This window comes from Nomia melanderi, chromosome 13 (assembly GCF_051020985.1).
Source record: "Nomia melanderi isolate GNS246 chromosome 13, iyNomMela1, whole genome shotgun sequence".
In the NCBI taxonomy this organism is placed as follows: Eukaryota; Metazoa; Arthropoda; class Insecta; order Hymenoptera; family Halictidae; genus Nomia; species Nomia melanderi.
In genome coordinates this window covers 7,259,332-7,272,723 of record NC_135011.1, presented here as the reverse complement: position 1 = coordinate 7,272,723, position 13,392 = coordinate 7,259,332, and the positions used below count along the sequence as shown (strand labels likewise).

Here is a 13,392-nt window from a genome sequence, read left to right as displayed (position 1 = left end):
ACATGGGTCCGTAACACGGTTCTACGTTCACGAAGATCGAAGATCAGATAAATCCTACATTAGTCGGAAAATATTTGACGAGCTTACTTAACAGATTGCTCACGGATTGATCCTAATTAATATACCTACGGCTAAAAGCTCTTCCATCTTCTGTCTGCTATACACAAGTAAAGGTTGCAACACAATATTCAATTCAATCGCAAGTGACAAAGAATTATTCACTTCGATTATAAGAGATGAAAAATTGCGAAATAATTCGATTCAACTATACTTTTATACCAAATTATAATGCTCAAAGATACGCCATGTATCGATCGCAACGACGAATCGGCTGATAATACACATGCAAGAGATACGAAATTTGCGAACGCCCATTTGAAACAACAGCTACAACAATTATAAATTACGTATGTACGGTGACGCAACTTGATCGACAACCACCGCGTATGAATCATCCCTAGATCATCGCGGAAAACTTACCAAAGATGCAAACGATGCCAAAGAGATTCAACGGATCGAGTCATCGCCGGAACCGTTCGTCTTCGGATCGTGTCCGAAGTCTGCACTAAACGTCCGCGTGTATCGGCGGCCGCGCGATAACCGGAGAGTCGTGTTCGCAGCTCGAGGCTGCACTTACTGTGTTGACATCATCGATAATAATAAAATCGTAACGAATCTTCTGAGGCTTCGCGGTCCATCTTCGTCGAGCGAGGAAAAAGAAACGGAAAGGAAAACAGCTTCGATCCGGACTCGCAATTCGCTGTTTGTATGTCGATAATCGAAGAGTTCGCGTGGAAAACATTCTAAGTGGCACAACTGTAAAGTTTCCTTTTTCTATTCTTATCCTGTAATATACAATTTAAGTGCAATTTCCCTTTTGTAAATAGACATGAATAGTAGCAGTCAACCATGATATTGATAATATTGAACGATGGTATCAGTATGACAGAATGTTCAGCGTAATGTTAGGTAACTTATAAAGGTGTGCGAGGAAAACAATCGGATTTAAGTAGAAGTAAATTTATTTATAAGTTTGAGTAAAAGGAAAATAATAGATGGAGTAAAATGTAATAAAATATAATGTAATATTATTTGGTTATTATTCTTGCTCCACATTCTGTCCTTTATAATTTTAAAAAGATATCCAACTCGATATTTTCGAATTCTGGCACATTGCTACTTTGTTCCTCCTCTTGAAAAATGTGATGTTGACACTTTTTTTCTACAAATTGATACCTTTCTAAATGAATTTTAATAAATTCAACTCGATACTCTTCCAATTTAATTTTAATAAATTCAAATTAATACTTTTCTAAATCAATTCTAATGAACTCGATTTAATACTTTCCTAATTTAATTTTAATAAATTCAAATTAATACTTTTCTAAATCAATTCTAATGAACTCGATTTAATACTTTCCTAATTTAATTTTAATAAATTCAAATTAATACTCTTGATTCATACTGAGTATACTTCGCAACGATGACGAGCCGCGTGCACGCGCCACGATAAAGACGCGCGCGGCTCGATTCATCGCCACGCGTTTCTCTTTGTTACCGCACGACGTTATCTCGGCCACGGGATCCATAATCGCGCGGGAAAAAGCGAAACGCCGTTTCTACGAACGATGAGCTCGATCTTCCGGACGATTCCTCCCCATTATTTTTTTCCTGATTCATCGAACGTCACCGGACACCGTGCGAAGTTTATCTGAAATCGAAAATTGGGGCGCTAGGTGGCCATCACGAGCTTCCGATTCCTCGTTTTATCGTCCGTACACCACTGCTTCCTTTGTCCATCGGTATCTGCGGGTTACGTAAACCAACGACGCACGGAACTGCAGTTTTTTTAACCCTTTGTGCGGAGACAGCCAGTTCGATTAACTCCTTTGCAGTCAAAATATTTTTCGCTGCGTATGTTCATAATTGTCTACTGGGACGTCGATTAAATTTTTGGATGTACAAAATAGAGATAATATATTATAAAGGGACAGAGGTATTTAATTTCAATGTATTTGATTCCAATATTTCATGTTTCATTACATTAGATTATATTCAGTATAGAATATCCAATTGTATAATTTTGTTAAACAATGGGGACTGTGATTTGAGTCTCAAGTTTAAAGGGTTAATACTTTTACCTCTGACCGCGTTGAATTTGACTCGACCATCGATTATTGTTAATTTTCTTTGATGTTGAAGTATTCCGAGGACTTGTACACTTGGAAGTGGAATCGGCTTGTAATAAATTATTTATGGTCACACGACGAACCATCTTGTACCTTGATCAAACAAGGTACTTAGCACTTGTTACGAAAGTAGCTAAAATATTTGAGTTTCTATTAGAAGTAATTTCATCGTTTCCACGATAGATTCGTGAAGTAACATAAAAAGTTGAAGTTCATCTTAAACAGCGTGGGCGAGGATAGTTTCCGCTCGAGATTTCGAGGAATAATTAAAATAGCTTGTCAAACTGTAACTTCAGAGCGTAAAGATATTCCGTTCCATTCATCGGAATCAGAGTTGAGCAAAACGTTATCTCATTACATATTACCGACAATGATTCAAATGTAATGGCTGATACGATAACATATCATCTTTTACGATCTCCAATTCTCACTAACGTACAACCGAAGTTGATCTAATTACAGTGGGCCCCAATTCACAATTACGAGTAGCAACTTATAATCGAATAAAACGTACGTTCTGGTTCCTTCAAAGTTACCAGCACACATTTATATATCTAATTTATCTTGACATTCAAATTTATTGCTCAACCTTTTACCTCTCCAAACATTACAAATTCCAATGAAATAGAATCTGAAACCATCTCTCCCAAACAGATTCGTCTCTATAAAGATCAATCATTCTAGATTATATTTCGCCCGACTCCGATCGAAGCTTCAACCACTCTCTTCGACGCGTTTCCAATAACACGAACGAAAAAGAAATGAAAAAGAATCATCCCGTCGATGAATCGGTGGCGTGCATTCGTCGCGCGCGCGCTGATTTCTATGAACTCGGTCAGCCTCGCCACGGCAGATCCATAAACATTTCTGCGAACAACTACGCAGCCGGGATCGTCGAAAGATGGGTATGTAACTGGTGTGACCCCTGTGGCCGCCTCGGTGTTATCGGGGATCGATGTGATCGCGCGCGGCACGAAAATAAGAAACCAGTCTTCCATCCGCGCTCACATGATCAACAACATGCGGCGAACGGTGATCGTATGCGCGTCGTTGCTGACGCTGCTTGCCGTCGACACCCTGGCGATCGAGGGCGTGAAGGGCGGCCATCGGTCCCACACAGGTGCCAAAGGAGGACGGCCCGGGCAAAATGTCGCCGTGAACACCACCGTGTCCGCCGGACTTTGCTACAAGACGATACCGTGAGTAATGCCGCGTTCCCGCGTGCTCCCGCGACGCTCCCTTTCGTTGACAGAGTCGCTATCACCTCGGACGAAGCGTTAACGAGATCCTGTTGTTTCTTGTAAACAATATATCTCCGATCTCCCGTAAACATTGAATAATTCGAGAGCTTTACCGACAAATTTCAAGGTCCACAGTGGTCGCTTAGCAACCGCAGTGTACTATAGTTCGAGTTGAAAAGCATAAAAGTTGTATTTTACCTTCGTCATTCTTTGAAAATGAATTTCAATCGCTTTGTGCTGCTGGTAATATTTAAACTGCAGCTTCTGTAGTAACTGTAGCTTCTGTAGTAAATGAAGAGAACGCGAAGATTAATGTTTTCCATTCATCACGGTTTCGGGAAGATTAATTTCTTCATTCAACGTAATGAAGTTCCAAAGCGATTGGAGGGAATAAAAGCAAAACGGGGGAAAGGCTGACGATAAGGGGAACATAAATGTTTATTCGGTTAATCGTCTGTTATGTTTGCAAATGGACGTCCTGTTTTATCTGTTTCGTTGTGTCTTCGAACGATTGTTAGTCATGCATTGTTGAGAGAGGGCTCCTTGTTTAGGCTACTTGAAAATTTCCGCGGTTCATGGAATTGTGTCATTCGAGACTTTCTCGTGGGACTGTACTCGAGGTAGCTTACCGTTGAAGTGGGGACGCGGCTTAACCCCGAACGTTCCAGAAATGGGCCGAGCGTGCGGACCTGTAACGTGTGATACGTGAACGCATTGCTGAAATTATAATAGAGCGAAACGCAGCGTCCGCGGGACGGGGTTCGGCGTAAGAACGCGGTTAACCTTTGGCCCCTGCGGTTATCACGGCAACGTGAGCTCCCGAGTTTGCTTATGTTTTCATGCGACTTCGTGTACTTACAGCTACGCAGATGCACTGGCTATGAACTCCACGGGACAATTCCCTCATAACACTCTTCCCTCGACACACGAGGCTGGAACGGTAAATACGTTTTGCTAGCCAAGGCATAGACCTGTTACAACAGTTGATAACATGCTGCTCGAAATGATTGGAGGACTCGTTTGGTAGACATCTTGGGTGCAGTGTCTGGGGACTGTAAAAATAGGATAACATGTTACATGAAAACAAGAGAACCCTTAATATGTTGAAACTAGAACTATCGTATAGTTATGGTGACTTATTTGAAATTCCCCTTTAAAAATGCGAGATTATGTAGTTGAGATTCTGAGTTACCTTTATTATTTTATCTCAGCAAATGCGTAAATTAGATTAATGATCTTTCACAGGAACTTCTTTGTAATTACAATACTTGTGAAAACAGAAATTCCGTAATGGGTCATTTTGATAGCCTTTGAGGTTTAACCGAGGGAAAAACAATTTATTGTCGTTGAGACAGTGAAATCGTGATACTAAAGTGGCTATGCTCGCTCTTCGTGGCACAGTCTTATCTGAGACAGGAACGAACCCAAATTCTCGTAAAATGTTTGGTATTCTGAAGATCCCTGACCGCATACCCTAAATTCTGAAGGTCTTAAAGAGCCCGGGAACTTGAAATTCTTTGAACTCTGATAAGGATGTATCGGATTTAATCATAACTTCGCAGACATGTTGACGTCACAGGATATGATCGTCAATGTGAACACCTCTTGTCAGTACTGCATATATGTAACATGTTTCAGCAAAGATTGGTGAAAATGCGTCAAATGAAATTTCAAATTTCTAAATTCATTCCAATATTGTTCCATTCGATTCGACGAATGAAACGTTGGAATACAAAAATCTGCACGATGTCCGAACAAAAACAGTCCCCTCCAATTTCTTTAAGCAACAGAGATCTCGATGAAGGACATGCAATCTAAGAATTCCCCCAAATCCACTAGACAAATGGACTGATCACGATCCTAGACTGCTGCGACGGCTATGAGCGCAACTTGATGTCCGGAGGCTGCGAGCCTCGCTGCAACCAGGGCTGTTACGGGGGCAAGTGCACCGCGCCGAACGTTTGCAGTTGTCCGCCAGGTTGGTTCCCGCAGGAGGGTGTCTGTATGCCGTACTGCGAGATGCCCTGTCAAAAGGACGCCTACTGCTTCTCGCCGAACGTGTGCGCCTGTAAATTAGGCTACGACGAGGTGAACGGCGAGTGCAAGCCTATTTGTCCAGGTGGTTGCAACAATGGAGACTGCGTAGCACCGAGGGTTTGCAGGTGCAAGCCTGGCTATTCGTTGCAGTCTTCTGCGGACCCTGCATCAGTGATTGAGCCTAAGATATGCGTGCCAGTCTGCGAGAACTGTCGCAATGGAGAGTGTACTGCTCCAGGAGTTTGCACCTGTCACGAAGGGTAAGCTTTCTTGATATAATGGCATTGGTGAAACTAGTAAATACAGTAAACAGGTTAATTCCAGGTGAGATGGCCTAATTTCATTTAGATTGTCAAATTTCTGTATTTTCTATTGTTTTCAGTGGCGCATTGACTCTTGCTCAAAGGCCTATTTAATTATTCTCCTTATATATATATATATATATATGTGTGCGAGAGTGCGCGGTAGAGATATAAACGCCACGACTATACGAGACGACGATTAACGGGAGAAGAGGCACATATATATATATATATATATTTGCTTTTATAAATATATTTTGCTTGTTAGTCATCAATGATATTTATAATCTAATAGTTCTCTTAAGAAACATGGGCCATCGCTTCCCAACTTACCCCACAGTAAGCTTTAGCGCACACTTAGGTAGTCAATACTTTACCTGCATCATCCAATTCCTCAGATACAAGAATCCCCCAGGCGACACCGAGACCTGCAACCCAGTCTGTCTAAACCTCTGCGAAGGAGGGGACTGCGTTTCCCCGGGAGTCTGCAAGTGCAAACCAGGTTTCACTCTAGGTCCGGACGGCCGCTGCGTCCCAGACTGCCCCACAGGATGTCCCAACGGCGAGTGCGTGGCCCCAGGAGTCTGCACTTGCAAACCAGGCTACTCAATAGACCCTACAGGCAAATGCGCACCCCAGTGTCTTCGAGGATGCACGAACGGCGTGTGCGTGGCTCCAAATACCTGCAACTGTAGTCCAGGTTACACCCAAGACCCCAGTGGCAACTGCATACCCGAGTGTCCCCAAGGCTGCCCGAACGGCGAGTGCGTCTCCCCGGGTGTCTGCAACTGCAAGATCGGCTTCACGCGCGACTCAACCGGCAGCTGCGTTCCCCTGCCAGGCATGTCCAGCACCGGGCCGCTGTGCAAATACGGTTGCGGCGCGAACGGGACCTGCGTGGGACCGAACCGTTGCGTGTGCGACTTGGGGTCCCGCGTGGACCCGGACACCGGCATGTGCATACCGTCGCTGACTTCATTCCAGTGCAGAAACGGTTGCGGGTCTCATGGGGTTTGCGTCGGGCCCGACCTGTGCATCTGCGACTACGGGTTGATGGTGGACCCGGAGACTGGCAAGTGTCCCGAGCCAAGACCCACCGACCGGACGCCGTCCATGTGCAGATACGGCTGTGGCCCGTACGGCAGGTGCGTTGGACCCAACCAGTGCATCTGCGAGGCGGGCTACGTGATGGATCTCCAGACCGGCCGCTGCACGCAACCCACTAGGGATCCATCGCAGGCGGGTGAACCGATCTGCGAGACGCCTTGTCTGAACGGCGACTGCGTCGGACTGAACCAGTGCAACTGCAAACGCGGCTACACGATGGACCTAGCGGACCCGACCCGGTCCAGATGCCTGCCAGTCTGCATCGGCGGCTGCCCCAACGGCGTCTGCACCGCACCCAACTTCTGTATCTGCAATATCGGCTACAGGAAGGAGACAGGGGTCAAGGGCAGACAGAGATGCGTGCCGGTTTAATAGACCCGATCGACGGAATCCGGACTTCGGAGCGGCAATCCACGATTGGAGATCATCATCCGCGTAACTGTGAATCTCGAGGTGTAGCGATAATCATAGACGCCGATATTGTTTAATTGTATCGTTTGTAACATTGATTCACGAATAAAGGGATTTGGCGGCTGGAATTGTCACGAGGATTCGGGCAAGCTTACTACGAGCGTGTTGCACGGGGCATGTTGCACATTAAAGATGTAGTCCAATGCAACCGTCCACACAAGCGTGGAACGCGCTGCGGTTGTTGATTTTGGTTTTCTCTTCTTTCCAATATTATAGCAAGGCATTCAAACGCGCGACATCCATCTCTAATGAACCGATTCCTAGTGAATACGAGTTGTAAAATGCTTATTGTGGATGCCTCATGTTAGCCAAGCCGACCTTTGGTTCAAAAGTGAAGAGGGATAAAGGGACCTCTCCATTCAAGACGCTCGAGCCTCAGCGAGCGCCAATAATGACCATGCGTCCGAAAGTCGAATGCTGTGAGTGGAAGAGTTCCCTTGCCCCTCTTTACTTTTGAACCAAAGGTCGGCTTGGTTAACGTGGGACCTACACGGTACCTAATTTAGATTTCGCGTAAATTAGTTTAAGATGCTACGTGTCGAAGTTGCATGCCCTAGCCTTATCACAGATGCCGTAGACGCAAAGACAGAGAGCCCGGGCAACGTAATGAGTCGCGACGGGAGAGAGACACGCGGTTCTTATCAATAGATATCGCCTAACATCCTGTGTCATCCTTCTGGATGCGGCTACCAGAGGCGCAAGCGGCGATAAGGGACGGCGAAACGCTGAGCTCCTCCCAACGTCGTGTTAGTTTTGCTTCCATCGTTCGTTCCAACAGTTGCGAGATGAAGCTTCTCGTGTTCGTCATTATCCTCTTCTCAATTGTTTCTCCTCAATCTGGATGCAAAAGTTACAAAACGTAGGTAGATTGCTACGATTTTCAGACGAATCGATCAATCTTAAGTGAGATTTGAATGTGTCCCACAGCGCACGGAGAACGAAGTATCAGTCGTACCTGGAAACGTATCGCGCGAAGACGTGGGGCATCTTCTACACTACGAAAATGAGGGTGAACTACAAGGTGGTGGTAAGTCGCGCGTTCGCACGTTTCCAGTTACTCGCGCGACAATCGCGGATCGTTTCGATTAAGAAAAATTCCGGTGACAAGTGGCAGGGTTGTCGGACTCGATACAGTGGTGGTGGTAATTAGGCGCCAGTTGGACCCACGGTTTCTTTGTTTAGCCACGCTGCGCGCACTGTCACTGAACCGCGGCGGCGGCGAGTGAGTTAGAGCGCAGGCAACTCTTGCGTTGAGTTCATGCAATAATTTTACGTTTTTCGTACACGGCTAGGAATACTTCTTGCTTTGTTTTCGCTCAGCTTCGGTTTAGCCAGCGAACAGTTGAAAACTATTCTTTTATTTCTTATGCAAAAATGTCAAAACTTTTGCATCAACCCAATCTAATACGGTACTTCAGTTGCATGGTTTCTTTAACCCTTTGTCCTATGATTTATTTCGTGACTGTGTTCGATAGGGCTACTATATGACAGAAGAGTGATATTCAATTTGTATACAAAAAAATTATATAATTTAGATTTAGGTAACTCACAATTTAATTCTCAGAATTAGAATATATTTATAGATGCTGCCAGATTTGTTCATGTTACTATCCGATAACTCCCGCGACACGAATACACGCGTAACGAGCGATCGTTTCAGAGTTACCTCGATCACTTTTGGGATTGCTGCTACGGCTATGAGAATGTCTATGGTTTATGCAGGCCAATATGCGAAATTGACTGCGAATCGCGCAACGCGACCTGTACTTATCCTAACACATGCACCTGCAACGATGGCTTCCAAAGGGACGACTTGCATTCTGAGTTCTATTGCCGTCCTATCTGCAACAACGGGTGTCTGTTCGGCACCTGTGTCGCACCCAACACCTGCGAATGCAACATGGGCTATCAGCTAATTGAGAACACTTGCGAACCAGTCTGCTCTGAACCCTGCCATATGGGCAAATGCATCGCTCCCGAGACCTGTCTCTGCGAGTACGGTTACAAGTTACTTGAAGGCTCGGCGCACATCTGTGAACCAGTCTGCGAGAATACCTGCGTGAATGGAAACTGTACAGCGCCGGAAACCTGCACCTGCAACACAGGCTACAAACAGGACTTAACAAACCCGTTCGTCTGCGAACCCATCTGCGACAACGGGTGTTTGTTCGGTGCCTGTGTCGCACCCAACACCTGCGAATGCAACATGGGCTATCAGCTAATTGAGAACACTTGCGAACCAGTCTGCTCTGAACCCTGCCATATGGGCAAATGCATCGCTCCCGAGACCTGTCTCTGCGAGTACGGTTACAAGTTACTTGAAGGCTCGGCGCACATCTGTGAACCAGTCTGCGAGAATACCTGCGTGAATGGAAACTGTACAGCGCCGGAAACCTGTACCTGCTACACGGGCTACATGTCGGGCCCACTTCTGTACGGTTCATTCGTCTGCGTGCCCGTCTGCGACGGCGGCTGTTCGTTCGGCGTCTGTATCGAACCTAATGTCTGTGAATGTGACCCGGGCTATCAGCTAATTGAGAACACTTGCAGACCAGTCTGCTCTAAACCCTGTGAAATGGGTACGTGCATCGCTCCCGAGATCTGTACCTGCTATTACGGTTACGGACTAACCGAACGCTCAGCCTACATCTGCGAGCCGGTTTGTGAGAAAGCCTGCGTGAACGGTACCTGCACGGCTCCTGGCATCTGTGACTGCCACGAAGGATTCGTCCTTTCTGACGACGAATCCGAGCAACACGTCTGCAAGCCTCACTGCGACCCGCCCTGCGGACCTTACGGAGAGTGCACCGCGCCTAACACCTGCACCTGCTTAGAGGGATACTACGCTGAAAGCATGGATCATTCTGTCAACGTGAGTCAATAAATTACCATAGAACCTTGGTTACTCTATTTTCGGACATCGAACGGTGTAACAAATGAAAAACGTCGCTCCACTGGTTAATGATTCTCATCGGAACATCGAACGATTTTTCAGACGTCGATCTCTACCGTCGAACGATTTGTTGTCTGCCAACCGGAATGCGAGGAGTGGTGCAAGCAGCATGGCCATTGCAGCTCACCACGTGTCTGCACCTGCGATCCCGGTTACCAGTTCCATCAACACTTGATGATGTGCTTGCCTGTCTGCGACGAGGAGTGCGTGAACGGTTACTGCGACACACCGAACAAATGCGGCTGCCTGTCGAATTATGAACCTCTAACGGCAAGTCGTCGAACCCTTGTATCCACGTGCTGGGAAAGTTCGAATCAATTCGAATAGAATTCGATACCTTGCAACTCTTGAACACCTCAAACGTTTAGAAGCCTTCACAATGTTATTAAACTGTCCACATCGAAACTCACATTTATACATACGTCGAACCCTTTAAAAAACCTCAACAAGTTGGACTTTCGTTCGCTGAGCTCCTTTTGCTCGGAGACTCGATAAGATCGCTATACCTTGAAGATCTTGTGTCATTTCTCGCGATTCAAGTTACCGAGATTCAATCGTAATTCGAACTTCAACTGTCTCGAAAACAACGGATTGCTTGGAAACTTGAATTCAAATGTTCATCGCTACCTGCAGGGGAAACCCAACGTCTGTGTACCTGTCTGCTACGACGGCTACGTGTTAGACGGACTGACCTGCACGCCGGTCTGTACGGAGCCCTGCGGCGAATATGGACTCTGCGTGGCACCGGGAGCTTGCAGGTACATCGGTCGAACGAAAGTCGGCTGGAATGTAATCACCGTTACTGGATTATTCGTTCATATCTTCCATTCATTTTCTCCATTCCCCATCTCACAGGTGCAACGATGGCTATCGCTACGTTAACAACACGACAGAGTTCACCTGCGAACCAGTCTGCGACTTGGACTGCCAGAACGGTACCTGCGAGGCTCCGAACGTTTGCACCTGCCATTCGGGCTTTGCGAAGGACGAAGACGGTCGTTGCCAACCTACCTGCGCCTCCTGCGAGAATGGCACCTGCGTAGCTCCCGAGGTGTGCCAGTGCGACGAAGGCTACGCTCTCGTTGCGCAGGGAAATAGAAGCTTCTGCGAGATCACCTGCGGCAATTGCACGAACGGAAAATGTGTGGCGGTCGGCGAGTGCGAATGCGACGTCGGTTTCGTGAAAAACGGCAACGACACCGGCTGCGTGAGCGCCTGCGGGAACAATTGCAACGATCGCGGCTTATGCGTCACTGAGAACGGCACCTGCGAATGTTATTACGGATGGAACGGTCCGCTCTGCGAGCAGCCGGCGTTCTGCATTTTGGTCGTTGAAAATGGCACCGAGTACTTGAACGCGTGAGTATGGGATCAGCGTGATTGATAATGGAAATTTTCTTCTTTTCCTCGTCTTTTCGGCAGAACGAGCGTCGCCGATAACGTGAACGACACGATCGTGAGCACGTTCTCCAGCAGCCCGATATGTTTCAACGACTGCTTGGACGAGATCGGTAACGAGACGTTGTGCTTTGACAAGTATAGGCCTGTCGGCGAGGAAAATGATTTTGTCGCGTGCCTCATGAACACTGGTAAGAGTTTTCTTTTATTTATTTATTCGTTTGAGTGTGCCTATTAATGAAATGGACTAGAAGATACAAATAAAATAAGTGTACAAAGATATAGTAATTTATCATTTAATCACTTTTTGTTGGGTCATTTTTTGCCATGATAATACTTTCAGCTTCTGAGTCTTGAATTAATGGTTCTAGTTTACTGTTCCGTTCGTTAGGACATGAATGTATGGAATGGTACTTGAGAAAGTTTAACAGGTTTGGTTAAATGTGTGCTCGATACTTAGCTTCAAAATGTAAAGAGCTAAGGTAATAGTTGTTTCCTCGAATTAATTTAGTTAAAGCACCGCCCTATGTATTTACGTCTTAACGATTTCAAAAGTGTTTAAAGTAAAGTGACAATGAGAAGCAGGAACGATAACATCCAATGGTTACTCGGTTGCCATTTTAGATTCGACCTGTTACACGATCGCCGCGGGGAAAGAGAGCAAAATTGCCAACTCTTATACCTTCATCTTAATCGCAGGCAATCTGGTTATCATGATATTAGCCATCATCGCATTGCTTGTGGCGATACGGAAGTACAGAACAAGGAGTTTTGCTATAAGTAATCATTACCTTGATATAAAAGAATAAAAACAATTTATACGCGAAGCATCGAAAAATGATTAACTACATTAATTCCGTCCTATTCAGGTGCTGCCCAAACGAGTGCATTGAATAGCTGCGCGTCGCTGCTGCCCGCGGAGGACAGTACTCTTTAGCGTTGTGAGACGACCTCATACTAATTACAATTTGTTAAACTAATAGTTAAATAGACTTTATTATTATGATTCTTAATAAATAAGTTAATATATTCTTCAATATTCCCAGTATTCTGGTTAATCGATAAATAACATGGGTGTCCATTTCGTATGACCATTTTGAGTTTACTAGTACAAGGGCGAATCGATAAATTTTGATTACACGAAATATTGATAAAAATATTATGTTTTGAAGCAATAATAAAGAAGACATAAACAGGAAAGCGGACTGAAACTTATAGGAAGATAAACGCGGCGCCTCGCTTCCGCTGGAACGTTAACAAAGCGTGATAATGACAATGATAAACAGTTTCCTGTCGTTTAATTCTACCCGCAGTTCACAAAGAACAGAAATAAATTGAAAATGAGTCATAAACCATTGCATACATCACGACGCTAACTGCATGTTGCGCTCCGAAACGTGTATAACCTGCAAGAACCGTCGCATTCACGTTTGAAATCGATATGCAATCAAGAATCACGGTACATGTGTCCTACAGTGTCAACCGAAGCCAAACTACTGCCTCCAACGCGATGCACGAACCTCCATTATCCCCTCTGCACCTCCACTCCCTTCGTAAAATAGTCTTCACGCATGCACTCTTCGTGGAGTCGTTTCTATGTATGGATTCATCGGGATCTTTCTAGGCTCCAACATCATCACACATTGAACATCCTGCAAAGCCTCCCCCACTCACGATTTTGAATTCATCCACCA

General features: G+C 45.5%; 1 protein-coding gene across 1 annotated transcript; it reads left to right on the top strand.

Moving 5' to 3' along the window:
* Positions 1 to 3,024: 3,024 nt before the first annotated feature.
* Positions 3,025 to 12,737, top strand: LOC116424055 (uncharacterized). The gene is made up of 14 exons (XM_076373362.1): positions 3,025 to 3,388; positions 4,292 to 4,370; positions 5,270 to 5,727; positions 6,168 to 7,246; positions 7,656 to 7,766; positions 8,008 to 8,206; positions 8,275 to 8,374; positions 9,008 to 10,219; positions 10,343 to 10,607; positions 10,794 to 11,058; positions 11,156 to 11,659; positions 11,723 to 11,889; positions 12,323 to 12,478; positions 12,568 to 12,737. Exons 1-14 carry the CDS (start codon positions 3,198 to 3,200, stop codon positions 12,633 to 12,635), a joined length of 4,854 nt encoding a protein of 1,617 aa, XP_076229477.1. The 5' UTR covers positions 3,025 to 3,197; the 3' UTR covers positions 12,636 to 12,737.
* Positions 12,738 to 13,392: the final 655 nt, after the last annotated feature.